This window comes from Homalodisca vitripennis, chromosome X (assembly GCF_021130785.1).
Source record: "Homalodisca vitripennis isolate AUS2020 chromosome X, UT_GWSS_2.1, whole genome shotgun sequence".
In the NCBI taxonomy this organism is placed as follows: Eukaryota; Metazoa; Arthropoda; class Insecta; order Hemiptera; family Cicadellidae; genus Homalodisca; species Homalodisca vitripennis.
The window spans coordinates 103329172-103342715 of NC_060215.1; the positions used below are offsets into that span (position 1 = coordinate 103329172).

The 13544-nt window shown below is 32.8% G+C and overlaps 1 protein-coding gene across 2 annotated transcripts in view; it reads right to left on the reverse strand.

Moving 5' to 3' along the window:
• Positions 1–9010: 9010 nt before the first annotated feature.
• LOC124369763 (uridine phosphorylase 1) overlaps positions 9011–13544 on the reverse strand; it is a 90780-nt gene continuing 86246 nt past the window's right edge. For both annotated transcript variants that reach the window (XM_046827844.1, XM_046827843.1), the window contains exons 6-7: positions 10656–10849; positions 9011–9554 (exon numbers count right to left, since the gene is read on the reverse strand). In XM_046827844.1, the coding sequence (XP_046683800.1) occupies positions 9369–9554; positions 10656–10849 (380 nt within the window). In that variant the 3' untranslated portion in view covers positions 9011–9368. The remainder of the gene's footprint in view (positions 9555–10655; positions 10850–13544) is intronic.

Sequence of the window (13544 nt, forward strand, 5' to 3'; positions counted from 1 at the left end):
GGAAACGTATTCAAAATTACGTCAATGGAAACACCTGGTCTCTGAGACCGTGTTTTCGTTTTTGTAGCCTTCTATTACAACACTTAAATATAAATTGAATATAAAGGTCACACATTAAAAAAATAAGTTCCATTTGTTATATGAATATTTATTTTAAGTACATATACAAAAAAATACCATATATTACAACAAAAATTTGATAAAAAGATAAATTATTTTTCTTTATCATAAATCTAAATCCATCAAAGCTAAAATTTATTTATGGAACATTTATATTTAATTAATTTGTTATGTACTACTAATATATAATATACTAATAAAAAGGAGGAAACGAGTGTCTATGGTAGATAAAAAGAATCTAAATTACTTGTATTTTGCACATTCTAAACAAACTTTTCTACTACACTCCAAACACACGGGCTTTTTGCAGTCAATGCACATGTATGCAGTTTTTCTTTGTTTTGCCCATGGGCAAGTAGAACATGTTTTCCTTTTCTCCATTTTATCAGACGGAACTTGTGGGAGATTGGCTTGAAGCTGTCGGTGCTTGAGGCTGTTGATGTGGCTCTGGCTGCTCTTCACCCATGGTCCTTCTCTATGTTCGCCCGTAGTTCACAGTGGAAGGTTGGTGTTCATCAATCTTGCTTGTACATGAGGGGCAATGAGTTGGTAGCCCAAGGCTTTTATGAAGTCAAAGCGTGTCATATCGGGTATGTCCTTGAAACTCATGTACATCACAAATGAATTTATGGTTCCTATGCTCACAAGCCTGTAGAAGACAGCAAGAGGCCAACGCCTGGTTCTACGGCTTGAAGAGTACACTGCACATTTCATGTCGAGAAGATCTACTCCACATTTTGTACTGTTGTAGTACAAAATAATTTCTGGCTTTTTCTTCTCTTCATTGTATTGAGCAGTGTGATGCATACTTGATGCTAATATAACAGCTCGATTCTTTTTAGGAACGTAGCTTAGAAGAGTCATTTTTGGTCGGAATCCATAGATGGAAGAACCAGGAGTTCGATTAGGGTTCGGGCAGAAATTCTTCAGGAATTTGTTTTTTGTCTTTTTTCATTGTACCTACGTAAGTCAATTTCCTCTTCAACAGTTCGTCTATTACTTCAATGGAGGTGAACCAGTTATCAGCCGTTACATTCCTGTTGGATCCCTGGATAGGGCGACATAGACGGACTATGGATTGCGTAGGAATGCTCAACTCTTTCTCAGATTCTGTTACTCCTAAGCTGTCACTTCCTTTGCCTGCGTAAATGTATGCATTCAGCAAGTATGATGTCTTGGCATCCCGCTAAACACATTACTTTTATGCCATATTTTTTGGGTTTTTTTGGCATGTAGACCTTATAATTCCATCTTCCTCTAAATGGTACTAACATTTCATCCCACCGTTACTTCAGATGATACACAATAATTTCTCTGACAGTTTAGATATGAATTTAGTAAATATCTCTGATATTGGTGCAGTTTTATCGGTTCTCAGTCTTTCAGTGCGTGTATTAGCATCGTCAAATCTCAAACAAGCAATTAAAACTAAATATCGTTTTTCAGACATTGTATTAGAAAATATAGGTCGACTGAAAGAGCCTTTGGAAAACATAGATAGTAATTTTCCTCATCATTTGACTTCAGAATTGAAGAAAGCATAATTATACCTAGAAGTGCGTTTATCTCGTTTTTATTAGTAATCCCTGTAGTTACCTTTTATTCGTTTTGTCTCCCAATTTTGGAATTTGACTCTGCAATTTTTTTGTTTGTATTTACTACAATAGTGTCTATCATCTCATCATCAAATAAAAGATTCCAAACCTCTGTTATCTTTGGTTTGTTCCCTAATTCTCTAGCGCCACCCCCTAACACCTGGCAAACCAGTTCTAATGATATTTTCTGGCAGGAGTTCTCACCTGAGTAATAGGCTGTTTTGAAGTCCATGCATTGGGAGGTCCAAATTCAGTTTTCTTTGACCTTTCAAGAAAGAAAATCGGTAAGGCAGCATCAGGTTGAATATTTTTTTGAGAAACGTTTTTGATTACCAGGATTTGGCAGAGCGTAATCAGCTTGGTCACGATCTAGTAGTGCTTCTTCATCTGCTGAATCTTCTGATGATTCTTCTGGTACCAACACAGGCTCCCTCGTAGCAGCTTCCTCCTCGGACAGTATGTAATCGGGGTCTTCGTCAGAATCGTCAACTTCTTCAAAACTTTCGGCTGAATCGACATCACTTTCATAGTCCAACAACCTACGTAATCCTGTCACTATAATCTGGGTCACTAGTGTTTTCACTGATCTACTGGTACTTGGCCGGTCCATTTTCGTCTCAAATACCCACCACACGTTATAGGAAACACCTGGTCTCGCAGACCGCTACGCGCACAACGTTCACGGAAACGCCTGGTTACACAGACCGTGTAGGTTTTGACTAGCGATACGTCAAGGTCAAACGCTTTGCCGAAACTGATCAATATTTGTAGTAGTGGTAGAGGGGGGTGAGGGAGGCAGCTACTGAGCTGACCAGACCCCACGCTCCGCGCAGTGTTGCCAATACAAGAGAAACAAATTTCCCTAGTGCGTGTGAGACCGCGGTTTTCCATAAGAGTGTTAAATAAATTTCATTTTTATGATAAGAAATTCACATCTGCACTACTCAAGTCAAAAGTGAGTACCAGTCTTAAATGTTTTCTGGGGAGAAAATGTTATAAGTTACCCCAGAGTGTTAAATTACATTGGTGTAAGTTACTAATTTACTATTATGGAGTGGAAACCTTCAATGGCGGATTTGTTCTTCAATTCAAAATTAATTGCAAAATAATTTTGAACAGCATACTAGTAAGAAAAGATGCTATCATGCTCTGTATAACATTAATGCTAAACTGGAGTTGGTGCCAAGCAATGGTGTGTTGAAAAAGAGGGACCTTGCCTTAGATGGGGTTCATTTCAACTGCATGAGGGTTTCTTGCTTTCTCTACTAGTGGATGTGGTCTCTGCATTCTAAACTCAACAGTACCGGCCACCACTCCCTGTGTTCAGTGAAGTTTACTTGGCTGCTTTGATTCACAGGTCCAGACATGGCATTGTCAATAGAGCTTGAGGATAGTAGCTGACAAAGGGATAGGAGATTCTCAGTTAACAAACAAATGCTAATGAAACAGAAATGACCTCGCCCCTGAGTCAGGAAATAAGAATAGAGATACATTTACGTTTATGTCAGTCACCCATATTCCAGGTGTATCAGAGAAAATTAATCACCATTTATCCTACCACACAGGTCTAGGCATGGCATTGCCAATAGAGCTTGGATGTGCCTCAGAGCTTGAGGATAGTAGCTGACATGGGGACAGGAGATTCTCAGTCAACAAACAAATGCTAATGAAACATAAATGACCTCGCCCCTGAGTCAGGAAATAACACTAAAGATACATTTACGTTTATGTCAATCGCACGTATTCCAGGTGTAACTTAGAAAATTAATCACCATTTATCCTACCACACATGGAGAGGCTTGGTATTGTGACATATACCTTGGACCAGACATATAATATTATGACCTGTATTGTTTTGACAATAATTTTGTATGATTTTTTCATTTTTAACATTGTATGATTGTAGTAATGGTTCATTATCCACCTTAGAAAGAGATCGTATTGGAGATCTCAAAATGAGGTGTTACTCTTTCTTTGGATCACTGAACCGTGGCAAATGTCTGAAAAACTCCTGATACCTTTACCCCACATCAATATATTAATTTAACCACAGTGATTCATAGATGCTGAAGCCGAAATCTAAATTCATCTATTTTAATACTAAGTTATGATCTGGACTAGAAAAATCTCGGGACTTAAGTTTCAACTTCAAAGTTTTTGTGCATTTAGGAGTTAGCTTTCTGATAATCCAGTGTAATAATAAGAAGAATAACAGACCCATATAAAAATCAACTGAGTTTTTATTTAAAGCATAACAATATGTTGTAAGCTTCACATAAAGTTCAATGACATTTCTTTTCAGATATGTCTGTATGTTTTAGCACTTGATTTTAATAACCTTATAACTACTTTAAATAATAAATTAGGCAATATACATAAGTGTAATAACTCACAAAATAACACATTACTAGCAATGTATCTTCTACGTCACTAATGCATAACAGAAAATATTTGTAAATCATTTTACATAATATAGTGTGGAAATTTAGATAAAATAAATCAAGTTTCTGGCCCACTATAAATAAATAGCTTCATGCCAAATTTAAAATTCAAATAAAATAAAGAAAACTGTTTATCTTTTAAACTAGAATAAACAATTCATCTACAAATTCTAAGCAGTTAATATTTTAACTCTTACATCAATAGATGATCATAAATTCGATGCCTTGAAACATTTGGGGAAGCACAAAAACTGGTTAAAGCCACAAAATTCTACAAATATCCAGGACTCCAATACATTCACAACAACCATACCATATGAATATTGTAAAATTACAAATCCAAATAACAGTGAACAAGTGTATATAAATCACAAAGCAATCAAAATTTCAAACAGCAAAATTGCAATATCTACAATAAAGTATTGCATATCTTCAGCTCAGTTGAAAAGTAAATGACAGATGGTGATGTTATTCATACTTTACTGTGCTAAAATCAGCTGATTTGTTGTTTAACATATTAACTGTTTTGTGACTGATAACAACACACCTTATGCTATTACAAATTGATTTTCATAAATGCTCTACAACTACAGTTATATATGCTATCAAATGTTAACTTATCACATAAGAAAACAAGTCGAAAAGTAAAACTCAATTTAAGATTGCAGGAAATGTAGACTTCTATCTGATAGCTTTGTGCAACTATGCTGACTAAAATAATAAATTGTTTCTTTTAAAACTCGCTTCACTTGTTATATTAAATATTTATTGATCCATTTGTACACGTTTTACGTTTTACATAGAGTTAAAAACATTTGAAGCAGGTTATCGATAAACATGGCAGTGAATGCTTTATAGACATCTAATGATAAGTTTATCATAAAAGTTTAAAATTTAAATAATAGGAATAGTGTGTACAGTACGGATCTGAATTTATACATGGTTTTTCCTGCATAATATTGCATCAAAAATGTAAACTTTAAAACAGTACAATAAGCATACTAAATAGTAAAATAAAAGAAAACTAATTAAGTAGTGACTTTCATAAAACTGCATTTGCAGTGACAACAGCTACAGATAACTAGTTGCATGTTTTTAGTGTAAATATCTAGATTACACTCTTGACAACACCTAACCTCGATAGTGTTTGGGAATGTATGTCGTTAAAAAAGGAATTCAACAAATTAATTCTATTCAATGCTAAAAATCTAAAAAACTTAATACAAATAATATTTACAAATTTATTGTAATGATGGTTCACTGGACTGGATTAACGCCTGTCTTCATCATTTCATTAAAGTGGTATTATATGTTGACTTACATTATGTTCTGACTATTTCTCTTGTTATTTTTTCTAATAATCAGAGAAATGACCATATTTTGGGGTCTATACAAAAAATACCTTGATTCTTAATGGTAATAGTGTTTTAGAACATTCTTAATACCAGTATTTTAGCTCATTTTACTTGATTTCCAAAAAGATTCCCAATAAAAAGTATTCATAGGGATTGGTTACATTTACAGGTTCTTAGTAATATGTTATAAGAATGTGAACTTATGATGGCAATAGTTATTTCCTAAAATAAGCCTTTTATAATAAAAAGGTAAGAACAATAGGAGATACTCAAATTGGTGATGACCAAGATCGCTTTTAGGGAGTGAGATATGGGTCAGCACAAAGTGAGTATATTCCTTTCAGAGGTCATAGGTGTGCACAAGATATTTAGAATAGAGAGATCAAATTCAAGGATCCATAGTTTTTCGGGACATAAATCCAGAGAGTATTTCATATCCTCCATGAAAGTGAAGGGGCCGAGAGCCCTTCCTTGGAAAATTTTAAAAACTAGCTACTTAAAACAGGTTTCACACACTTTTACAATAACATCAGAGATCATAATATAAATATATTTTGGTAACATAAAATATAACTAAGTCTGAGCCTTAATTTAACTGTTGTACAGTTAAAAATATATAACATTATGTTCTTAAATGATTATTAATAATATTCCTATGTTTTAAAAGGTTTGTAGTAGGTGAAAGTAACACACATTTTTATGCCTCAAGAAAATAGTTTATGTGGAGTTAAGTTATCAGAGGATGTTGTTGATGAACAAGCATAACAACCGGCATGAACAAGAATGTGACACGCATCGAAACATGGACGGCCAACTACATGTTATGGCTGGTGATGTCACTGCAACCCCTACCTACCTTGCTCGCTGGAGCGGTCATTCTGATCCTGACTGTTACGCTGAGCCCAACCTACCGAGGTACAGCTTGCTTGTTGGTAGTCATAAGCTTGTAACCTGTACTTGCGAGGAGCATTATACCATTTAGAACGTAATTGAGCAGAGTCATAAGTACTTACTGCCGTGGCTCTTGGTACCCAAGGTGGTACTTTGCCTCGCCAACACACTGCCTCCAGATCTCTCTATCCATTGCCTCTTCTTTCCTTCTTCCCAGTTTTCTTATGTCTCTTCTGATCTGGTCTCGCCATCTCAACTTGGGCCTTCCTGGTGGTCTTCTGCCCTCCGGATTGTTTACAAGGACGTTCTTGACTTAGGAGTTGTCCTCCTTCCTTAGTAAATGGCCAGCCCATCTCATTCTCCTACTTCTCACCTCGGCCACTATGTCTGGGTCCATATATAGTTGCCTCAACTCCACATTATGCTTTATCCTCCACTCTCCATCTTCAAGGGTTGGCCCATAGATTTTTCTCAATAATTTGTTCTCAAATACTATCAAACGTTTTTCTGTTTTTTTACTTAACACCCAGTTTTCTGAGCCATATAACAGAACTGGTCTTATAATGGTTTTATATATACGGAGTTTGGTCTTGTGTGATAGTAGTCGAGAGCTTAATAGCTTGTGGCATGCTGATAAACTTCTGTGTGCTGCATTTATCCTTTGTTGTATTTCCATGTCTGTTCCATAAGTCATACCAGAGTCATAAGTAGAGGAGTTAATTTAGTTTGAGTGAAATTTAGATTACTGTATTGGTGAATTTGTAAAGTTGTAAGTCAAAGAAGTTATATATATTTCAACGGTACTTTTCGTGACCAGATTCAACAAGTGTTGGGTTAATAGGAATAGCGGTGGCTTTGGCTGTAAGTAATAAATTACTTGAAAACTGTGCAATACACTGTAGTTTATAAAACAGAGATATAATCTGATAGCTTCAGTTCTAGAATCAGTCATCCACCAAGATTAGTCAAACAGATAAATATTCTGGTAGTTTTGGAAAAGACTAGAAAAATCCCAGATTAGAGTTACTGCGCTATCAGTTTGTAAATATAATAAAAGCCCAAACCCCACCCCCTTACATTGTCCTTCCAAAACAAAAAAAACCCTAAATTGCTAGAAATAAATTTACTTTTATAAAAAGAATACATTGTTTCACTAAAACGGAGCCCAAATCTTTCAGCCCTTAAAGATAAACTTAGGAGAGCCTTTTGAAACAAACTTAAATTTTTAAGGTGTTCTACCTCATCACTAGAGGTCAAAAATGTAGATTAATTATGCAAGAGCAATTAATAAACTATACTCCTTTTATAAATATTGTTATATTCTTCATGTGTAATTCTAGGTTTCGTAGCTTTTTGAAATTCTGAAATATTAAAAATTAACAATTGGAAAACTAAGTAAAATTAAGTAAGTTGTTGGTTTTAAACAAATTTCCACAGATAAACAAAATTTTTTGGAAAAATCAAAAACTAAATAACTTATGTAGATACCTTGCCAAAATATCATTGTAAATAAATTAAAGATTTCATCATAATAGTCTGTAATGCCCAACCTAACATTGCCTCATGTGGGTGTAGAAGAAGAATAGATAGTTTCAGTCTTGTGATAGATTCCTCCCTTAGAGTTTATTCCACAGTGTTAAGAGTAACATCCTACCCACAGTGCAGCATTCCTCATGTGTTTTGACCACCTGGAAACAGAATCGAGGAGAATCGACATGCGTTTTTAGTCACCATTGTTGTTCATATGAATATCGATCTACCATTACTATCACAGCAGGTGAACAAGCCGAGTAACAAAAAATACGCATAGATATAATGAAATCATATCTAAAGAAATTGCATATGAGTCTTACACAACTTCATTCAAATTACTAGAAAACATATAAATATTTTATTTTTGAATTATTATTTATATTATTATATTTCAAGTGTCCATCTATACATGTTTGGATGATACTGTGACCTTCTTTACTTACAGTTGCATTTTTTTCTGGAAAGTTACTATGTTTTAAACTTTTTAATAACTAAATTAGAGCTGACTTCTGTAGTAAATTTCTCTTCAATGAATGGCAGTAAGATACTCTTCAGGATTTCTTGCGTCAAGGTTGATCTTAGTTCAATTTTTTTAGTATGATCAGCTTGGAAAATCCTCTTTCATTCACTTATATTTCAATTACGGTACTATAACATTCCCATTATTGATAGTTTCTTTATTGTTTTATATGATTTTTTAACTCCAAACAATGCACAGACCACGGTCCACACCTATTCCCCATGTTTAAACACCAATGTGGCATATAAAATTAGATTTAACGCATTTTTATATCATATCAATAACCGACTAAGGTAAAAATAATTGATATGTGACAATATTGGACCATTTTCTCACAATTTCAAATCAGGTGATTGGTGGACACAATATTATTTCTTTACCAATGAGCTAGAAACTAATCAATTTCACTACAATGTGGAATCAAGAGGTATGAAGTTGGTATGAAGACTTCTGTCAAATATAACACATTGTTTGTATCAAAACTGTTTGAAATGTTATTGTTTCATACTTAAGAATAGCAAAATAGAGATATACTGAAAGTATACAAAACATCTCTTTAACAAATATATCTCTTTATTTGACTTAAAACCAAAGTTTTACAAGGTTTATTACTAAAAAGTAAGTATCAATTCCTCTAATCAATCAGTTTGAAATACTACAAAACATCCCCTCAATTGAAACCACCTATAATGAAGTAACTTTTGTTAAACATTTCTCTAATTTTGTATCAAGGCTAAATTATACTAGTAAACAATGTTCTGGAGCATGCTCTAATTTATAGTTTCTAGACAATTTCCTTCTTTCCTTACAACTAAAGATGTCCATTAAGGTAATGTATTTATGTCAAATTCAGATGATTTTCTCCAGTCCAGTACCAATGAACTTACATAACCTAAACAAAATATTATCACATTTAATCATAGCTTTCAGATTCTTGCTGGACAAGTTTGAAACGACGAGGACTCTTGACGCAGCTTGACCCTGAGTAGTCGTCCAATAATATTCTACCTTTCATGTGCAGGTAGCGCTTGATGTAGCGGGATACAAGCTTCTGAGGCCTAATTTGCCACTCATCCAAAACCTCTTTCGGTGTATGAATCTGTAAATCAAAGAGCAAAATTGGTTATTTCACCATGTCAAATCATTCTTAAGATTGTTGCAGTTAAATAAATAAGTAATAAGCAATGACTCATACATGATTTTGGCTTTAAAAGATCTCAAACCTTATCACACAGCAGAATTAGAGAGCATCATACATAACAGAGAGTATGATATGACCATAAAATATGTACCATTATTAATATTTGTAAAGGACTCACACTGACAAATTCTCAAAATAGTGTTTTCTTGAAAATGGTTTTCACCCAGTTTGCTATAAAATATATGTAAGGTATTATTTTACTGAATAAAGAACGTTCTGATATCATAGGCAGGTAAATCGCTATAACCTAGCATTTTATAAAATGAAAACTGAGTGGAAAAATTCTTATATAACTTCACAAAAGAGTTCTTGTATGAAAAATAAATAAAAACGTTCAAAAGGAAAGTAAATTATTATTTAGTCCAATTTGCACCTTACTTTTTTTAAATAATTTCAGATAAATTAAAGTAAAACAAAATAATATTTATTACGTATGTTCTTTACATGATTGGTGTAAATGTGTGAATATTTACAAAATTAAAATTTGAGTTTTTACATCCTTTGACCATTATATGTAATCAATATTTTAACCTGTTATTGTTAATGTGTTATGTGTTGTTGTGTGTGTTATGTGTTATGTTGTTGTGACTTTTCTAGTTTCTTCTTTTTTAACTTTATCGCACGTGTGAGTTTATGTTGCCAGAGTATCAATCACATCAGTGGTTGTGCAGTACTGTGTTGTTTATGTTATAAACTAAACACTATAATGTGATTAATATTACAAGTTATTCTTTTATTAGTATTTAAAACTAATGTGTTTATCTTATTGGTTATCATCTATTATTTGTTTAAGAATAAACATTGACATTGTTGCCATTATTGTATAAAACTTATGAGTGATGTAGTCATTACAGTTATGTAAATAACTATGTCATGTTAACTAACTTTATTTAATTTACAATGTGATATGTATATGCTATTAAGCTAGTTCTGAAAAAAATTTGTACAAAAATTGGTGTTGATGTTTTAAGAAAGAAAATATCAAAGCTATTACTTCACCTGATCGCCTTTAAGTCGATCTATGATTGCTACACAAATGACTGCAGACTTGATTCCTGCATGATGAGTCAATGCGGCAAATGCTAATGACTCCATCTCTATGTTGATAATGTCATTGCGTTGCAACTTCTGCAGATATTCCATCTTGTCACTCTCAGAGAAATCACAGAATGCTCCGTCCATACGACCTTGACCTGAAAAATTTAAGAAGAATTGTAAATTTTGTTTAAAAATGTTCAAATAACTTGAGTACAATACTTTTATAGTCTCTTTAACAAAATGTTTACAAAAGTATATCTCGGTTATTCAAACCTGATAAATTCAAATTGAATTTGTTTTATTCCACTTAATCTTGCATCAGACGCTATCCACAGTTCAAAGCATTGAAAAAGTTTTGGATATGTAAAATTGCTCTGTCCTTGGAACTTGCAGTCAAATCTTCACAGACCACAACTTTGAGAAAGGAACCCTCAACAGTTCAAGCTAGTGACATATTTCTATGTCACTCTGGACTTTCCACCCTGTGTGGCTCTACTGTCTACTTTACCTATTTAGTTAAAATTTAATCAGACCCTATTTTATATTTTTATAGTTTATGAGTTTGTATTGTTTGAATGAGGTTTTGATTGGTAATGAAATGTGTGTATACATCTCTATAAGGTAAAAGTTTTAAAAACTTTAGTTATGGGTTATAAAACAGTGCAATTCTATAAAGAATCTTGGGATGCCTCCCCCAGCTACCATGACAAATTTTAAAAACAAGCTTGTGTGAAACATTCTATTTGATAAAACACTTTTGCAAGGAGAATTAATTCAATTTCTATGTGTCTGATATTTATTTACTTCTTATATTAATTGGACAGAGATTATTTTTATTATAATTTAATAAAGGCTATAAATATTAAAACAGCTAATTATACAGATAAACATTCATGACTCTTCCCATAACAATGAACTCATTTCAGCTTATGGGAAATAGGCTGAAATAGGCTGAACTCATTTCAGCTTGTTTCAACTGTCCAATTTATTAATACGAGTTATACAGTTATAATTAATAATTTCAAGTAATTACTGTACATATTCCACACAACCATCACTACTGAACTTTTTATCTCAAGTCTAAATACATTTGCTTCGGCACCCACTACTTCAAACACTGTCATTTTAAATCACTCTACAATTAAAAATATTTCGTTCTTCTGAGATTTGATTTATTGACTGTCAACTTCATCACATAAGTTATTATCTCAATTAATTACGCCCTCTCTGGGTTTTTCAAAAGACACAAAATATAATTTTATCTGTTGATAGTTTTCCAGTCAATTGTTCAAACTTTTTACTTATGTGGTGTAACCATGTCATAGGCAAGAATACTAAACATGTCCAGTTCTCCTTTTCATCTTCCTCAAATTAATATACATGTAAAATACACGTATCTTATATTTACAAATAAACTATCTAAAGAAATTTATAATCACACATACTCCAAATTTTATGTCAACCAAATGGAACAATTTGGTTTGAAAACCCTTCATATCATGTTTATAAACTCTTATTTATATTGCAATGTATTGTATTTTATAATTTACAAATATCTGACAAATCAAATGTGAAACTGGTAAATTTTAGCAGTTTTATTGAAATTGTAAAACATATTTTGTACTCTCATGTTTTGTATTGTAAAGATCAGGGCTGAATGGACTATAGCCCAGGGCAGCAGAATTCAGGGGGCGGCAAATTTTGGTAAAAAGGTAAACAATTAATTATTCCAAAAGTTAAAAATATGTGAAAAAATTACTTGTAATAAATTTGAAACATAACAATTTGTAAATTGGAATTATTTAAACAATCCTTCGCTTAATATATTCCATTTATTTTGTAGTCCTAACATTAATAAAATGTTCAGAGTCAAGTTATTGTATTGTAATTCCTAAATATAACTCCTTTAATTTGATCGCCCTTAATCCTAAAGAAATGTTTCGGCTTTCTTTTAGTAATTTTCCAGTTTATAAATGTTGTGACATCTAACGTTTTATGGTAAAAACAATAACTGCAATAAGTGTAACTTTAATGTTGACAATTCAACCAATTTTATTTGAGTTTTATTACAAGCTTAGCGTGGCCGCCTCACTGCCACCAACGTCGCGTTGACCCACCGCGGTACCAAGGTAAGCGTAATGGTTAGGGGGGGGTAGCAATTTGTGGATAGCCCAAATCTTAAAATCCACCTCTGGTAAAGATATGTGTTTTAGATTAAAAATAATTCACTGATCTAATCAGTAAATACTGTTAAGTCTTCAAAACAGTCTCCTAGAACTTCAATACACTGTTGCTAACATAATTCACATACTGTAAAGACTCTCTGGAATCTACCATAAGAGCCCAGAGACTGTAACAGTCCACTAGATTGCAGAAATATCTTCAAAATATTTACTTCAGGCTTCTTTAAAGCTTTAGGGATAGGAAAAAATCTACTGGACTCATATTACTCATGTACAGTGTCTTAATGTAAATAACTGTAGATAGAGGTATATTGTACGTTATTAAAACTTAACAAAATATTTTTTTTTAATCCCTAATAGGTCATACCTTATATTCTTTTAATGTACCATCTTCAATACATGAAAATCAGAAAATATAAATGTTTAGGTAATGAGTTTTATATTTAATTAATGATATGCCATGTTTATTGTATAATTATTTAATTTTTAGCTTCATGAAAACTATTTATGATAAATTATGTATTTGTGACTGTACAGAAAATAAATAAAAACATTTTGTATTTGTAGACCATTGCTCATTTGTCAAAAAAAACAGCGAACATTGTCTTTACTTTGGACATCAAGTGTGCCATTATGAACTTTGACTCTGGTACACCCATGGTAATAT